Source organism: Passer montanus, unplaced genomic scaffold (genome assembly GCF_014805655.1).
Source record: "Passer montanus isolate IOZ18808 unplaced genomic scaffold, ASM1480565v1 scaffold14, whole genome shotgun sequence".
Taxonomy (NCBI): Eukaryota; Metazoa; Chordata; class Aves; order Passeriformes; family Passeridae; genus Passer; species Passer montanus.
The window spans coordinates 12,779,540-12,798,343 of NW_024360941.1; the positions used below are offsets into that span (position 1 = coordinate 12,779,540).

At 37.8% G+C, this 18,804-nt stretch overlaps 1 protein-coding gene across 23 annotated transcripts in view; it reads right to left on the reverse strand.

The window, feature by feature from the left end:
- SORBS2 (sorbin and SH3 domain containing 2) overlaps window positions 1–18,804 on the reverse strand; it is a 145,150-nt gene that overhangs the window by 46,248 nt on the left and 80,098 nt on the right. For 12 of the 23 annotated variants that reach the window (XM_039699860.1, XM_039699866.1, XM_039699872.1 and 9 more), the window contains exons 5-10: window positions 15,582–15,617; window positions 10,071–10,215; window positions 7,529–7,704; window positions 2,223–2,289; window positions 1,375–1,419; window positions 10–193 (exon numbers count right to left, since the gene is read on the reverse strand). In XM_039699860.1, the coding sequence (XP_039555794.1) occupies window positions 10–193; window positions 1,375–1,419; window positions 2,223–2,289; window positions 7,529–7,704; window positions 10,071–10,215; window positions 15,582–15,617 (653 nt within the window). Of the gene's footprint in view, window positions 1–9; window positions 194–1,374; window positions 1,420–2,222; window positions 2,290–6,704; window positions 6,833–7,528; window positions 7,705–10,070; window positions 10,216–15,137; window positions 15,618–18,804 lie in introns of those variants that run through there. The other 11 variants (XM_039699877.1, XM_039699867.1, XM_039699878.1 and 8 more) reach the window with 6 other exon arrangements.

The window sequence follows — 18,804 nt, forward strand, 5'->3', positions numbered from 1 at the left end:
CTAACTTACTTTTCTGGTGTAGACCGTTGCCTCATACGATGTGGTGGTACTGGTGGTGGCACGTGGGGTGGCAAAGGGGATGAGACCTTAAAGGCATCCGAGCTACTGTCAGAAGCACTTTTGGACAGTGGTCTGTATGTCTGTGTCTTTGCAGCTGGGTGTGCCTGAGCAGAGAAGGATGGACTGTAGCTACCTAATATAAAACAAAACCAGAAACAGTCATAACATGAGAGTAAGTCTTAAAAAAACCACAACATGGAATGCTACAAGAATGCACAGTAACTCAATAAAATGGCAAGACTACAAAAATATGTAAATGAGTTTTAAAAGTACATTGCTGTGTATTATGCAGCTCATTAGAGAGCGTCTTATATATTTTTACACAAAATTACAAACACAAAGGTGAAGTGCAGTATAGTTAAAATAAATTAATTTGATGGAGAAGTTAATGGGTATACATCCATCACATCTGTTAATGACAGCCTGTAATTAATCTCCAGGCTCATCCTGTTGCTCTGTTGTTCCATGTTCAGAAGGTAGAGAAGAGGCAGGAAACACACCTTTTTTGATTGTTTTAATAACTATTTGGTTTGTGATGATGAGGCAGTAGCATATCTTGAAGAGGATCACAAGAGTACAAAGAGATGTCAAACCACTGACCCACAAATCATCTGAACAGCACACAAAAAGGCACTATTGAGAGCATGTTTAATGCAACAAAAACTGAAATGAAAAAAATGTTGAATGGCTGTTTTGCAGAAGGCACTGTAGCCTTTTTGCACACAGTCTATTCATGCTTTCATTTTTGCTTTTTTTTGGAAATAATTTTACCATATGGATATAATCTTCTTAAGACACAATAATTGTATATCTTAGATGAATATGTCTTTTCTTGTGGCTAAATAACGTTAACATGAATGCCTATAACAAAAATGTAGAAGTTTGTAAAAAAATCAGTTTTATTAGGCACTCTCGTGCATATTTTTCAAGTGTATTCAGTACATTATTTTTGTCTTTCCATGTCAGTAATTAGTATTTTCATTTTCACACAGTAGTTCCCTTTCCATTTCTATAAAGGAAAGGCTGTGTTACTAACAATCACTAGTGAAAATAAATGCAATGTAATCAAGAAACCACAGTGTTATGTATATCCCTCTACAGTAAGAGTCCACAGCTGCAATTAATTTCTGTAGTAAGAACGAAACTAAAATTAAACTTGCTTCATTTGGGGGAAAAAGGCATCAACAACTGAGATCAAACGAGACACTAGAAAGTGTGTCTACAAGCATTGCAAAAGCGAGCGTGAAGAGTTAACTACACCATCACTTGCTGACATTAACAAAAGCGTCATTTTGAGCACGGAGTAATTCCTACCAGTATTGTATGCATATGCAGTATTATACAAGTCTGTGTCGTCATCTACAAAAAGAAATACATATGTTACAGTAGTGCCATACATGCTAGTTCATCACAGAAACTGAGCTTTGTCTTTGCAAATACAAATAAGAAGATTGGTAAGCAATCATGCACTGTATTTCTTTTCCTCGTATCATAGGTGCTTTTGGAAGAATCTGTCTTCCCATTATACTTAGGTTGCTTTTACCATCTTATTGTATTATATCTTCTGGTCATGTCACTCATATTGCATACTTACTAAGTTAGCACCAAACTGCAAATTACTTTTTGTCTGTTCTTTTCCCCTGCCCAGGCTTCATTCCTTCATTTTGTCAGCTTTCCTCTGCTACAGTCTGTTAAGTTGTTGTTCCTATCACAAAATGCAATTCTAAATATCTATGTGACTAGTGTTCAAGTTAGAGCCTGTAAGCCAACATTCTCCTGCCCACATTTCTTTTCTCCCACCAACATTCTGGTGACCATACTGAATGTTAGCTCTACCTCAGATGAATAGTCTCTTTCCTTCTGGAGGTATAATGAGCATAACTGCCATTTATACAGTTTCCTGGCATCCTTGGGGCAAATCATAAAGGACATGAAAGCTAGCGATGTCACCAAAGCTCAGTTTCAGCAAAACCAAGTAAGATATTCTATGACAATAATCAAATTCAGGCACAAAATTTTTCCTTAAACCAGCCTGTTTACTAGCCCACGCTGTTCTAACACTGGAATTCTCCAAAAGAAAGGCAGATGGTAGGAGATTTACAGTAGAAAATTTCTCATCCCTCAAACTGGACATGAGGAGACAAAGACAAGAACATACTCACCAGGCTTATGAACCATATGGATTTGCTTGAACATTGTCTTGTACCAATCCTTTGGCCTGTCAACTGTCTGAAAAAAATACAGTTTTAACAATTAACGACAAAATAAAAAAACCCATGTGTACAGATCAGATCAGACATTTAATGTTTTTCTGGAAAAAAATATTATATGTTATTCCCTATTTAATATTATAGTTTTTGTGTATTTTGAATGTATTTATGCATTTTATTGCAGAATTCCTGTAACAAATTCTGGAAGACAGTGAAGATTGAGTCAGTCTTGGACTCCAAGTCTTGGGATGGTATAATGGTTCAGAACATCAGAATTACTGCAAGATCAATAGTTCATCACCTTAGTGCCCTATATCTGACAATGATGAATGCTAGATTCTATGCAGGAAAATAGAAACACCTCAGCAGTTATGATTACAAGCAGGTATGAAGTGCTTCTTTTGACCTCCTGGCAATTTCTGGCTTAAACTACTTTCAAGGAAGATGTAATTGTTAAATAATGCATACAAACTTTGTAATACTACTGAGAAAGGAAGTAAGACCACACTATATTTCAGAGTTAATGTTTAGATTGTGAACAAAGAGTATTCTTTTTACCAGTTTTAGAAGTCCTTTCCAGACAATTTAATTTTAACTTATTCAATAATCACTCATTAAATTATACTTATCCTTACTTTTGCAAACTAAGTAATCCTAATCCCAAGGTTCCCAACCTCTGCTCATATTGACTCTTGCTTGTGCTTCTTTGTATCTCTTACCCTTCTAAATTTTCTCTTTTGCTGCAATTTTCTTTGAGGTAGGATGATAATATTTCAGGAAAGGATTAACACAAAGGCAAATATGTTTTCAGTATTTTCCTTCTTAGGTGCTAAAATTGTACTTGTCCCACAGTAGCCATAAAGGCAGAAGTTTTAATGCAAAGAATCATGGAATCATAGAATGGCCTGGGTTGAAAGGGACCTTAAAGATCATCATGTTCTAACATCCCTCACATGGACAGGGACAACTTTCACTAGGCCAGGTTGCTTGGAGCTCCATCCAGTGTGGCCTTGAACACCTCCAGGGATGGGGCATCCACAGCTTCTTTGGGCAACCACAAAAACCACTATGTTCAAACCTCCTGGTACACAGGGAAAATTCAAAGGACCTCTCTTGAAGTGCATTATCTTGCAGCAGCAAATACCAAATTTGCAATCACTTTGCTTACTCCTCTTTACCACAAAAAGCAAAAATCTACAAACTCTTCCCTACAGAATACTGGACAGATGTGCATGTGTTTACCTTACCCTGCCATCTTTACTAAATCCCACCTTTGCCATGATTACTTGTTATCTGTACATAACTAATATGTTTTGTTCACAATAGTGAGCTCTTACTATAAGGGACTAGGCAGAAATGCTACTGTATTTTGAAGACTCATAAAATTGCTACTAAATATTATTAGATGTCCTGGGTAAGAAAAAAAATAAAGCAGAGTTATGCTTTTTACCTAGGCCTGCCTTGCAAGGCAGAGGTAAAGGAGATTCAGTTTTGTCTCAAGATAAAATAGGTCCCTTCCCCCACCTACCAATATGCTGAGTTCTGCCAAGTGAAAGCTATTCAGAAGCAGATTTGGGTCATATTAATATTGTTTCCCTAAAGGTATTAGATATCTATACTAGTGGAACTCTGGTTAGAATAATTTAGCTGGACTTGAAACAAGTATGCTGTTTAGTGTTCCAGGATGATAAATGCTCAAAAGTTTACAATTCCAGGAGGTCTGAAGGAATTCACACTGATGGGCATAACCTCCCTGCATCTCCTCATTTCCCACAGCAACAATCCCATGACATTGTGACTGCCATTCTGATTGTATTAGATCAAGAAGAGTCTCCCAACTAGTGTTAGGTGAACAAATTGCAAATAATGCATAAATACTATTGCCATGTCCCTGCTGTTTGCCAAGCATTGCCTGGTCCTCCACAAAGTCAAAGGAGGCTCCCACATAGAGATCAGGTATGGAGAAGCTTCCATGAGTAGAGAAGGTTTCCCAACATGTTTCTGGATATTTGAATGTTTCTTTCTCTCATCATCCTCCCAGCAAACCCCTCCTAGGGGTTTCAGCCTCAGCCAGTAACTTGGCTTTATGTTACAAACCAGACAGGATTAAAAAATATAATGCATTAATTTTGAAATTCATTTTCTCAATTTATATTCACTAATCCCACACACCAACATTCTTTGAGGAATTACGAGTATTCACAATGCACGAAGCCATTCAGATGCCATCCTGCTTTGCATATATTATGGCTGATGCAATTAAATGTTGGAACGGCATCATGGTATGTGAAGATAAAACAATCAGCCAAATAGCACATTGAGGACATAAGAAGTAACTGCAATTGCTTCTAAGGAGAGTCCATAATCTCTGCAGTATTGTAATCATCCATCAGGAAGTATGCAATTAAAGGAGGCCTCTCTGACCCTGAGATTAGCTCAGCTGGTGAGAACAGGGTGCTAATAATGCTTGGATCCTCATATGGGCTATTCACTTAAGAGCTGGACTTGATGATCCTTGTGGATCTTCCAATTCAGAATATTCTGAGACTTTCAGTGGTTTTTCAGTTTATTGTTTTTTTTCAAGCTGACATATTACACCACTAAGTATGGAAAAGAAATCTAGTGGGACTTGATTTTTTTTTTTTCATTCTTATTAAGTAGAGGCCTTTTCAGTCTACATATTAATTTTGATAATTAGATATAAAGAAATCATTTTGGATGAACTAAAACAGTGCAGTCTTAGAGCTTTCCATGAATCTGGCTTTTCCTTTTCCAGGTCCCCATCGGTGTTAAATGGTGCTATATTTGACTGAATGGTTTCTGAGCGAACAGCATTTTACCCTCTCTTTTTCAGATACTTCACTTTTAGTGTCTTGGAATTTTACCATCTTTGGGGCAGGGCTTGGCACAAAGGCAGAACCTAACAACAATCTGAATTTTCAGACTTGCATTTCCCAGAGCTAGAAGGAGCTAAAGTGGCATAGAAGGAACATGTTAACATGGGATGGGGATTCTGAGTGAATAAAAAGGGAAGGACTCTACAGGAGTCCTTCCCTTCTCAGAAGCCTGATACAAAATGGGTTAGCAGGAATAGAAAGAACATGTTTTTTCCTTGGTTAAACAGCTGTCACAAACCAGACAGAGACAAAGACAGACTCGGAGGAGACAATCACATCTTGCAAAACGTCTTTACTCCTAAGAAGCACTCCAAATCTGGAACACAGATACTCCTGGGTTCTTAATAACATGCTAAACTTTGAGCAGCACAGCATTTTGGAACACAGTGTGTGTTACCTATCACCCCTGAATCTTCATTTACTGCTTTTTTGATAGACTGTTGCCATTTTTGCAAAGAGGGAAGAGAAAGAAACTTCTAAACTTTATGTGCAATGATAAACTGAATTAATCTGAAAAATTCTCTCTTCAGATGGACTGAGAGTGAACCTTCTGGGAGAAGATTCCCATTTGGATTGCTCACTGACCTTGGAGAAAGGACAGGTGATATACTCTACCTTCTACTATTAATGGAAAATGCAGTTTTAGCACCTTTGCAAGGTGCAGCATATTTCAGTCTTGCTGACAATTATACCAACTTTGTTCTTGCTCACCTGGGATACACGGGGCTCAAATATACTCGTGCACACTTAGAAAGTAATCTCAAATAAGTACCTTGAAAACAATTTTACTACCAGCTATGCCTTAAGGAAGGAGAATAAGGATGCAAAATGGCATATCAGACACACTCTTACACATACACATGCTAGCATAAAGTTTTAACTTATATCTCATTGTGAGAATTATTTCTATAATAGAAAGATATCAGTCTATAAGATTTCTTGAAATTGAAACACATGAAAAAAACAGAGCAAAACCAGGAGGAAAATGTCCTAATTCAAACAGAATTACATTTTTAGGAGAAAAATCTGAAAGACTCAGATCATACAACCTGAAAGTTAAATATAGTTTGGCAGATTGCCAGCTTCATTAGGCACACTTAAGGGGGATTTCTGTTATAATCTTATATAACTGATATGCGCCCTATTAGAACAATCTGCTACTAAAAAAGACAAAACCAATTACCATATCCAATATAAAGCAAAGGGACTACTTACTTAAAAATAGGACAGAAAGCTAGAGTATTGCTGGAAAAAAATGTCTTCATTTTTAAAAGATTCTGATCATATTACTTTTTAATGTCAAAAATAAAGCAAGAAATGCCAGAGTTTCTCCCCCATTCTTATAGAAATTGTCCCCATCTTACCACTTATCCTGATTTTTTCCTATTGATTTTCTCCATTAATTCCTGATTTCTCCTCTAATTTTTCAGTCCCTTGAAGCAATTTTTTGGCAATACAACATAGCCCCATATGTCAGTACTGGCAGACAGGATACATCCAACAGCTGCTACATCCCTGCACCTCACTAAGACTTCACCTGCAAGGGCTCTGCCGCTTTCATCCTGGCTCCCACTCTTCTCACTTTGTCCGTGCAGCACAGCAGTCCTTCTCTGGCTGGGCAGGCCAGTAAGTGCTGCCTTCACAGACCCAGTGCAGCCGCCTCTGCGCTCTCCGGAGCAGCCAGAAGAGGCTGCCCTGACAGCAGAGTGGAAAGAATGCTTCAGCATAGTGAAAACAAAACTCCTCAGTTTGACATCCTGGGACCACTCAAGCAGTGACCAGCGGCAGATGATCAAAACTAGGCTGCTCACAATGGAAGGGCTCCCCAGCTATTCGCTTATGTGCCACTCAAGGGCACAATGATTATTTACTGCACTGTCACGAAAATGCTAACCCCTTACATTGCCATCAGAACAAAACTGCACATTTCTGCATGACCCTGATGACATGAGAACACTGCCACAAAAAATGCAGAAGTGTAAGATTTTTACATATACACACACATATGTATATACAATTATTTGCACACATGCACATATAGATATATATAGTATGCATAAACTTTATTTCAGAAATAAACCAAATGCAATTACCCTGCATCTCCAAAAGGCAAGAACTACAAGAGACACAAGAAAGACACAAAATTTTGGCTACTTCTAATTAAAACTAGAAACATGAGGTTGCCCAATTATGCTCCCATCAGCATTCTCCTTTTCGTCAACACACAATATTATATTCACAAGGCTGCTGATTACACACGCTCTATTCCAAATTATATAAGAGTAGAAGAATGTGAAAAACCCATTACCAACAATCAGTTCATTGTATGAGTTCATACACAGATTTCCCAGAATTTCCTACCGTTCTAATTGCTGTAGGGATTCCAGATTCATCTACCGGGCCAATCCCTGCATAATGTGGAGCTTTAATTACTGTAATTTTTTTTTCTTCTTCTGAGGATCTACAGATTGGTATTGTACTGGTGGTGGTGGTGGTGCCAACATTTTGAACATGCTGTGAGTATGTCTCTGTGGACTCTGTAAAGATAACATGACAGAAAATTGTGTAATGACACAATAATCATACTTGGCAGTTAAAACATACTTCCCCATTTCAGTACACTGTACAAAGGCTGACAATCTTAATCACATACATATACATTTTTATAAGAAATATCTTAAATAGGGATTTGCCCTACTTAATGTTACATTAATAGAATTATAAACGTATTTAAGGACTAGACAAACTATTAAACTCAGAATTAGAGTAGAAGTACTTTTTCACAACATCTTGCTCAATAAAAATAGAAAAAAACCCCACAAACACAGCAAAATCTGTTGAGAAAGGTGCAGCAGCCTTTCTCCTATAAATCAAACTTTTGCACCTTTTCTACCCATTCTCTGGAAACCAGTGACATAATTTCAAAACTTCCACCCACCGAGTCTAGCAAACTATAGAAAATTGCTGTTCTATAAGCACAGAAGACAGCCTTGCACAAAAACTTATGTGATATGTACTAAGAAAAGAGAAGTTTTGATGCATGAATATTTTTCAGAAAAAAATTCTGACATGCAGTGTTGTTCCCCTAATGTGTGTTGATGTTTATGGAACTCCACGTATAATCCATAAAAATGGTTTTTGGTAACCTGGCACCTGCAGAGCAATCTGATGATCCACCTACAGCAAGTCAGGTGAAGTGTTCAAGCTGCTACTGTTTTATAGTGACCTGCAATATTTCTACCCTTCCCCCTCAAATCTTTCTTTATAACTAATGAAATTAATACATCACTATTACCATTTCCTTCTAAAATGCTGAACAAAACAACAAAAAACACCTCAGTGCTGGGATGTGACATGAAAATTTGTACTTCTGCAGAAAATACACTCTTTCCTGTATACAGGAAAAAGAGCCCTGCTCCTTCAAGCAGCAGGTTCCAGTAAATTAGTGGGCTGCTATTACAAAGTCTCTATTTTATAAATGCAGGACCAGTGAGACAGTTCCACTGCAGGATAAATGAATGCAGGGAGTGTAAATATATGTTCTAACACTAATGGTGACAATAACAATTGACTTTCATGTGGCATTAATATCCACTGATTATTCTGAAGAAAAATATGAGTTGTAATATGAGCCTGCAAAAGGAGCTCCGGTGAGTGAAAGCTCTAATTTTAATTTGAATATTTCTGCTCACTCCCATTGCAGTGCTGGATTTGGCATGGCTGTTTCAGCTGTTTACTCAAGTCTGAAATCCTGTAAATAATACAGTGCTACACATATATGGCGAGGGGCAACTCTGTGTGGCAAACGTCTGGATATTTGGAACTTTTTCCCAAAATGCATGATGTTAAATTTAGAAAACATTTTGGATTTGATCCTTCATTCTTCATAGGTCTCAAACTGAGGCCATCAGGGGTATTTCTACATGAGCAAAGAGAATTAAATTAGGCTGTTATGATTAATTCTCTTTGCTCATGTATTTCTACATGAGCAAAGAGAATTAAATTAGGCTGTTACTGTGGAACACTGAACTTCAGCATCATACAAGAGTGAAAGTCTTGGGAAAATACATATTTTAAGTTTATCCACACCAGTATTGATAGATCTTTAGATCAGTAAACCAGAAGCACTCAAAAACCCTAGAATTCTGGGATGTGGAGTAACCCATGTATACAGTTTTTGTACTTATCACTATGATGACAGCAGCATTTGTCTAAGATGTCTCAGAGCAAGAACTGTCACCTAATTTCCCTGCAAGCACAAAAAAAATGCAAACTGTGGGACCACATTCAAGTTATTTTGCATGTATAATCTTTTCTAAATATGCACAACACTGGTAGAAAAAGCAAGTAAATTATTCTCTTGGCAAAACAGGATTATACTGGCAAAGAGCCTAAGGCTGATAGTATTTAGTTTGTGTTTAATTTTTAAATTAAAGATGCCCTAAAAAAATACATGAACAAGTTTGAGATTGATGTGGCTTTAGGTTTTTAAAAGCCCAGAGCCTCTCCCTTTGTTGACAGTATTTCTGCTAAAGAATTATGGAAGCTGTAGGGAGGAGCAAAGTACAAAGTGGGCCCTCGGTTTCTTATGGCAAAATCTGAAAGGGCTGGACAGGTTGAGCTATTTTGATCGAAGCCCTTTCCTTGGCAAAGCCAGTAGAAATTGAGGTTAAAAAAAGAGGTTAGCTCACACACCTAGGTTAGAAAACTTAACAGTAACTCCAGTTCAGGATCACAACTGTAGCTTACAATAAATGCTATTATTTCTTTGCATTTACTTCCCAAGGTAGATGAATAGACAATACCTCCATTATGAAGCACTCTGCAATTGTTTGCAGTCTTTGCCACATGAATCAGAATACGTTGTGTAATGTATAAAGCAAACATTCTGTTTGAGGCTTACCCATCATCCTGCCATGCTGCATGATAACAATGTTCGAATTGAGTGAAGCTGGTGGAGGGTAAGCTGAAGAAGGGGAAAAAGGCCTTTGAAAGTGACTCACTGGGCTGGCAGCAGTGCCAGAATTCCCATTCACTGTGATCTGAGCCTGAGAGAGACAAAACAATATCCCATTAAACTACACACAAAGGTCTCCACTGCAATCCCAAAGAAAGAGCGATGCAAGACTGTCATCCACGCAACAATTACCAGTTGTCAGGTACACAGCCATAATGGCATCTGCATTCACTGAAACACAAAACCTATCACACAGGGAGCAGAGTGTGGTCCTTCTATACCTTGTACCTCCCCTCTTCTCTCCTTGTCAGTGCTGGCTGTGACGCATGCCGTCTTGGGGAGGTGACAGAGAGATCACGGTCAAGGCAATGAGGATGGCACAAAAAAGGTTTGCAGATGTCTAACAGCAATATAAAACGAAGGTGGCAGTAAAAGCTCCCAACACCGTGTGACAAAGGCTGTCTGCCACAGATCCCTCACACCAAGAGACATATTCCCTTAGTGCCCATGCTCAAGCACTATGGATATTAATGGGAACTTCTGGGCAGACTGAAGGGAAAAGTCTCATTAGGACTAGCTGAGAAGAGTGAAAAAAATTTCTGTAAAATATGGAAGCCAGCTGGAGTGACTGTGCATGCTGATGTGTAATCTATCACAATAAAAATAAATAGCACTAATTAAAAAAAAAACAACAACCCACATCCATAAAATGACAGAACAAAATAAAAAATGGGAGAGGTAAGGAAACTGGCAAAAGCAGCAAGCACCTAAAGCCATTTAGGCTTTAGTCACTAGAGGCACTTCACAAGAGGAAACTGCCCCCAGGTTTAGAATCCCTGCAACTGGGACTGCATCACTTTTACATGGAGTATTGAAAGAATCAAGACTGAGATACTGAGAAAGCATTGAATGAAATAAGAGGGTAGTGAATATTTCAGCAGAAAAGCAAGTGAAGCTCTTTGCAACACCTCCTTTAATGCAGAACTGTTCTTTAAATCTGAATTAGAAGAACTACAAAATTTGCTCAATTTTATATAACAAATGAGCTAAAACATGCTGCAGATGTAAACAAGAGACTACCTGAAGCAGCAAAGCATAAATAAAACCATATTAAAATGCATATTATTTTTACAAATAAAAATTAAATTATTCATGACCTTCTGTATGCAATTGTATTTTGGAGATTACTGAATTGATTTCAAATTTTTAACATCTTGGCCTCCCATAGCTATGAGAGAAAAAACAATTTCTGGTCCTGTGCAGACATCATGTGAACTCCTAGATACGTTTAGGAGTTTCTCATTTTAAGGATGTCTGCTTTCAGAAATGAGCTGAAAAGTTTCTGTTGTGGTGATGTCTCCTTTGAAAGTTTGTGTTCAAACGTCCCCTCTCTTAATAAAGTCCAGAACCAAAAGTAAGTTGGCTTTTCTTATGTGATCCTCTCCTCAAAAAAAAAAAAAACAGCCAAAACCAAAAAAACCCAAAAAACCAGTTTTGGAGATGTAAGAATAGAAAAGCTACATAACTCAAATACAGCAATTCAAGAAGTATGCAGGCATGTTTTCAGATAAGGTTTCAAACTGAGGCCAGCCATCTCTCCTCTGCTTTAGGTGTTCACCCATTCTCTTTCCTACATACTGTCTTTGTGGGAAAGCTTGTTTCTAGGGAAGGCAGGGTGCAACTATGCAGAGGCTTACACCTTCTTACTCATTTACTATGGTTTTGTTTCTCTGAGCAGAACTGGTGTGAGTTCTTTGCAGACTGGAAAGACACTCCTATGAATTTCTGTAATAAAAGACTGAGATATTCCTGAGAAGGACTTTACCAAATATCTCAGTTAGACAGTAAGGCTAAGTACACTAAGTAGTACAAAATATCATGAAAACAGGACCCACACAAGTAGTTGGAGGACATCAGTCCTGAATGTGTATGTGGCATGTTCATATATGACATTTTTAGTCTTGCTTCTGAAGGTCTTAGATAAGATCTCAGCTCAGCTATAATTTCTTGGTTTCTAATGCTTTTCTCTTTGAGGAAAATGTCTGTGAAGGTGGCTATTTCATCTGCTGCATCTTTCATGGTTTACAGGGTTAGCTATAGAAGATAGTTTTACCAAAGGCCTTTTATTCCTGTGGAATAATTTGGTAGTTACTGATATTTCAATCTGAGAATGTGACACTTTAGGTCAAGGTGACAGATTTTATTCCCAGATTTTACAAGGAAGTGAAATCCTTGAAGATGTCTATTCATGAATTAGACATTTTGCTTTCCTAGGTCATCTTTGTGGGAAAAGAAGACAATATGGAAAAAAAACCCTATTCAACCAAAATGCACCTATTTTCCAGTTTACTAGGAATATAATTTTTCATGATGTTCCTTTCCCTAGCAACCTCCATTAATTTTTTTTCCCTCCAGTATACTTAACCTGTCCTCCACTGCAAGTAGAGCCACCTACTTCTGCAGCAAGACAATCAAGATCTTGTAAAAATTCCTATGAGGTATCAGGTTTAAAATTCCTCTAATTTGCCTGAGCATCAGAAAGAATAGCTCTCTGGATTTCTGAATCAGAACAGAAGGTGGCATCCATCTGGGACTGGAGTACTTTCTAACTTTCCCTCTGCTGAGACAGGGAGAAGAGGTCCCAGTATGAACGTCTCAGCAGTTCTTTGCAAGAATGCTGCACAGCACACACCTGACCTCAAGACAGTGAATTAGGTTAAAATACTCAGAATCAATTGAAGCTCAAGACAGTCATGGAACTTGGGAAAAAGCAAAAATCTAGTGTGTACTGCCACCTCCAAGTTTCCATTAGATTCCACAATTTCAAACTACATAAAAAAGAAGAACCCGCAGAAATAATTTCATAGGGAAAATGTTCATAATTGGAATACAACCAGAAAAAATAATTTCCAAAACCAGCTATTCTCTAATTTTAACTCCAATTCTAAGCATAGGCCCAAATAAGAATTGCAACTCTCATACTTCAGGTTTTCAAAGAATCCATAATCTGTGACTAAAGGTAAAGAAAATTGACCAGTTTTACCTTTAGCTCTGCCTTTTGCCTAGAATATTTGTCAGTTTTGTTGACTCAGCTCTTCCTGATGCTGCTGCTTCTTCTTAGAAGTTGTTTTAGAACTTTTTTGTCTAGTCTCATTAAGAAACTAAAAAATAAACAAACATCCCCTATGTGGACATAAAGTCTTTAAAGCAGGGTTATATCTTATGCAGGTAGAGTGGTGGATGGCCCAATCCTATATTACTTTTATCATTCTCCCAGTAGTTTTCACCTACAAAATCAACAGCACTCTGAGAATGAAGACCATTCCAGAATTAGAGCCACTACCAATGTGTGTGTGTGTGTGCCACCAGCTTCCCCAATGTTTTTTCATTTCATGGATGCATTTTTAGCCATCTAGCCCTTCTCTACAGAGAGTGGGAGATGATGACTTTTCTATACTGCAGAGTTGGGTTTTGCCAGCAGTTTAATTTCTGTGGGGTTCTTAGGACTACTTGGGCATTTTTGCTCTTGGGTGAGTGTCTTTTCATTTGGCTTTGTCCATTAACAGTGAACAAACGTCACGCTCACCCCTGCCACGTCTAAAAGACAAGGTGGTGGTCAGACCTGACTACTACACAGCCTTCCACTGGGAGACTAACCCAAAAAGGGAAAGAAGGAGCAACTGCTCACTTGAGCTTGCAAAAAAGGATGCTCAAAGAAAACAAATACAGTTAGCTGACAATTTTAGAAGTAGGCTACAAGAAAATATAAACATTCCATGCTTCCCATAGCTAGCAAATGGTCATGTGGTAACTCTGTCTGACCAGTCTATACTTATTATGGTGTCTTTGGCTACAAGTACTGTGTTGTATGCAGATCCATAGTAATGATTCTTTTAAAAAACCAGTGTTTTCAGAGCTGTGTTGCAGAAGTTAAGAATTAAAACTTTTACATGCCTGCTATTAGTGTTATTTTTTAGCAGCATCCACAGCAATGACAACCAATAACTGACTTTCCAGGTGACTATGTGCAAGGTTGGACTCAAAGTATTTTTTATAAATTATACACAAAGCTTAATATATATATATACACACTGTTTTTTTCTTTTCAGGCTTAAAATTATTGTATGCTGAAGTATTTATACAAAGTTTGAACACTGGTGTGACCCAGTAAAACTTTGGATTGAGAACATCTCTCTGTTTTGCAATTCAGGAATGAATTGCTCAATTTAAATGAAGGCTTTGTTCTGACTCATTTTAATCATGTGGATAATCTCAAAAGAAATCAAAAGTGATCTGGGTTTGACCCAGATTCCATACCTTCTTTCTCCCCACATATGAGTATACTAAGATACAGAAAAGTGAATGTATGTATAAAGTGTCTAACTGCATACTGGTTTTTCCCTTGACTTCACCAAGAGAGAAGTAACAGGACACTTGAATAGTTCAAGATTATTTATGCAGTTCAGTCCTATAAGATACTGTGCTTAGGAGAGGAAAAGGTTAATTAGAGGAGAGAAAACCAGTTTTGTGCAGTCAGTCATCATGGCTGAGGATAAAACTGCATTAAATACGGTGAACATTTACTATGAATTTACAAATAACATTATTGTAATCTGCTTCTCAGTGTAAATCAAAAATGGTGGTGGTCCAGACTCCAAAAACCTGTAAACTGTTAACAATATTTTCAACAAATCTCTTCAAACTCCATGGAATGCTTGCTTTTAATACATTTGGAACAAGTATTTCTTGAATTTATTTTCTTTTAAGCAAAGCATTTGATACACCTTAGCTGACCACACAACTGTGCAGCAATCATTTCCTACTCCCAAATCTGCTATGCCAATGATTTTTTTTGTTTTAACAATTGTTACAAAACACTGTCAGACTGTGACCACGGAAAATTACTACCAAAATACTTGTTTGTGTAATGGGATAACAGACAAGGTCGAATTCTGTGCCCCTCTGACAACCTGTTTGAACAAAATGGAGGAGGAAAAAAGGAAGCATAATTACATGAGAAGTGGCAGCAGTGTTGGTTAAGGTGGTGCCATCTGACACAGCAGACATCTGGCTCAAGGTTGGGGAAGGTGTTTCAGAGCAGTCAGTGGTGTCATAGCTACAAGTCTGCAGCTCATCTAGGATGGCTGTGGAGGACTCGCTCGCCGTGCGCGAGGAGCCCTCGCTCAGGGCAGAGTCGGCGCTCACAGAGGCTGCTCCGCTCCTCTGCGCAGCGCTGGCAGCCGCCGGGCACGGGCATTGGCACGGGCACTGGGACAGGGCTGGGGGTTTAGAAAAGCGTGAAGGCAAAAAATCGTCAAGCGTTGGCAAAGAATATGGTACTAGGTGGGTGCCACTGTCTGGTGAGAAAGAGGCTCTGTTAACTGGTACCACAGGAGAAGGAAGAGGCAGTGGAGAAGCTTCTGTTGATGTTTGTCTGTGTGTCTGTGAAGCATTTACCTCCATCACAGGGGCAGTTACTTTCTGGTTTCCAAGCTGAGATTTGAGGAAAAAAAATAAGAAAAGAAACAGATTACTTAATGAATAAAGAACTTTTCCCTTTGCCTCTTGCTGGGTGTAGGGGAATTACAGAAGTGTAAGGTTTTCAGCCACCCGAGGAAGTTCACATTTACAAGGATTAGGAAATAAATCAACCATGCTCTACATTAGAGTAGGACAACAAGAAAGAAAGGAATGCATAAAATACTAGTGGAAGCAATGCCAGAAACCATAGTGTGCTGAGGATGAATATTCATAATGGACTGCATATATTAATGATCTCCATTGTGCATTGAGAGGGTTCACGCTATTTTATTCTTCACATAAATATGAGGCTAGAGAATGTCATGTCCATGTAGTTTTCAAAGCAAACATGTATCTGCAAGTCTGATCTTGGTAAATGTTACACTTATTTTGTCAAGGATAGGTATGACTTTGAAACTAACTGTAACATAAAGATGAGGAGGACTGCCAGCTATACAGAAACACACTTAATGACTATTCATATGATCTGCAAGTAACAGGTGGTAGATTTTTTTGCCTATCGTGACTGAATACATCTTCTCCACTGCCTCTCTAATAAAAATATTTGGATGATCTTAGAATTTCCAAGCACCCTGGAAGCACCCTGTCACAACCTACTCTATAAGGTGTATGCATAGAAGTCTTTTTACATTAGAGGACATAAGGACTGTTAGGGTAACTGGTATAAATCTGGGGAACAAAGACTGGGAGCACAAGAACAGGACATACTGAAACAAAACATGCCAGTTTGGATTCAGCACAGTTCCTTAAAAGTAGAAGGGAACAGTTTCATGAGAGTGCTTCTGAAAACTGCCATACAACGTATGAGCCTTATGTTCTGTCATTTCAAATCTGTCACAGGGCACTCAGTTTAAACTAGTCCTGCAACTGGCTTTTTGCATCTGCAACTTCTTTATGAACTAAAGCATGTTGGCGTCTAATATTTGTTAAACAGCTGCCCAAATCCTTCTACAGTGCCTATTAAACCACAAGCTTTCCATTAATTCCTAAGTATTCAAAATACTGCCTACTTCAGCACTGAGGGTTTCACTGTTGATAGGGCTGAGGACATCTGGAATAGCTACTGGGAAAGACTGTTTGGGATTTTAAATTTATGTAAAACAGAGGACAGTAAGACACTATATGTAACAAATACCACTTTAAAAAGAAACATTCAGTCATCCATATCACCTTGTTATCAGTAATATAGTTATTTCCTATGCTTAGACTAGGCAGATGTCTTTAATCATTCAAAAAATGTTTCAAGCCATCAGATTAAAATGCCATTTTGGCATTTTAATCCAAAATCTGAAAATATCTTCTAAAGCCCTTATGGAAGACTTGGAACACAACCCAGATTATGCTACTTACAAGAGGTCACTGGGGTTCCAGTTGCATAATTCTTGTTGAGATCAACTAGAATTTACACAAATAACCTTACTGAGGTCAATGGGACCATCCCTATGAATAAGCATTACAGAAAAGAATCTTAAGTGTGTGAGCAGATATCTATTACTTGTTCCAATTGATTCAAAATAAATCTTTAGCATCATTGGATCTCTAGGGTACACAAAAATAGGCAATAGCTGCTGGTAAAATCTGCAGTCAAAACAGTGAAGAAACTTAGTCAAACAGCTTAAAATTGAAATCTTCTTTACAGCAATGTTCAATGTTTCAAATCTACAATTGAAGACCACCTAACTTAATCTTTTCACAGAGGACATGTAAACAGTTTATCTCTTAATTAAAATAATCAATAACTGAGTGTATGACTGTAAAAGGACACAGTATTTTCATAGAGAACTAATTTGCCAATAGAAACTTCAAAAGAACAATGCAATATTATCAAAAATAATGTCATGAAAAATTAGGATGATTATACAGCACAATATATTTAAGATGTTGCCATTTACATACCCATATAAGAAACTGTAATTTCACCTCACAGGTACATAAAGAAGAGACAGAATCATCATTCATTATGATTTTCATCATCTATGTCATCAGATCATCATATCAAGATCTCCGGCAAAAGACAGGAGCCAGGAGATCATGCTGTAATTATGAGGAAGAGCTAAAAAGAAGCTCTGAAGTTCTTGAGACCACTTGTCCTCTCAGCATCCCCAGAAGAAAAGATACATATGACTGAACCAAAATGTGTAAATTAATCTCTATATGTTAAAATACCAGGAAATCTTGGGGAGTTGGGAAATCTAGTAAATCTGGGTCTGAACTGAGGAGATTTCTTGCATGCTTGAGAAAAGAAGGGATGGACAACACAAGGACAGATATTCAGGGTGCATCCAGAGAGCTAATGAAACTGAGATTTTAAAGATTTTAATTCATTGTGATTGGCAAATAATAGCTGATTTCATCAAGCCAAATTCTTAAAAAGAATATAAAGCTATTATTCTTACAATGCAGACAGAAGGAATGCAGCAATTCTAGGGGCTGATTCCCAGCATGAAGCTTCTTGTCTTTGTAGAGTACAACTTCTATTCTGCCTGGCTCTAGAATACTTTCATATATATAATCATCTCTCTGGGAAAGAGTGGCTGAAATTGTGATTTAAAACAGCGTTGGTTTTGAAAACTGATTTCCACCACTTGAAAAACATGGAATGTTGGTAATCTCAAACACATACAACTGGCTACTACTAATCCATATTTTTAAATGTGCATGCATTTTCATCTATGAATCATATTTTCTTATATTTTTTCACTGTGAAAAATATGAGAATGACAAGGCTGAAGGCATTCCAGAAAACTTAATACTGGTTCCATTCAGCATGCTTCAGATTAGGTTTGTTATGATACAGCCCAAGAAATGCTAGCAGAAGTCAGGCAGATTAAATGCCAAACAACTACTTAATCAATTAGATTGATGAAAAACTAGCTCGACTGTGGCTGTCTTGGGCTGTGGAGCCACACCTGAGAGACAGATAAATGTCATCAGTCTTGATGTGAATTGAAGGTCTGAAGAGCAGCCTTTGCTGCAGCCATCTGCTGGTCCTTTGTAATGCTTCTCTTCCATCAAATTGTAAAATGTCAGGCCTGAAGAACACAGCTGGTATCCAATTTATATAAAGTAAACAGGTGACTCTAGCATGGGTTTCAAAATCAGTCATCTCTCATTTTAATGCAAGATATGTGGGGAGTGG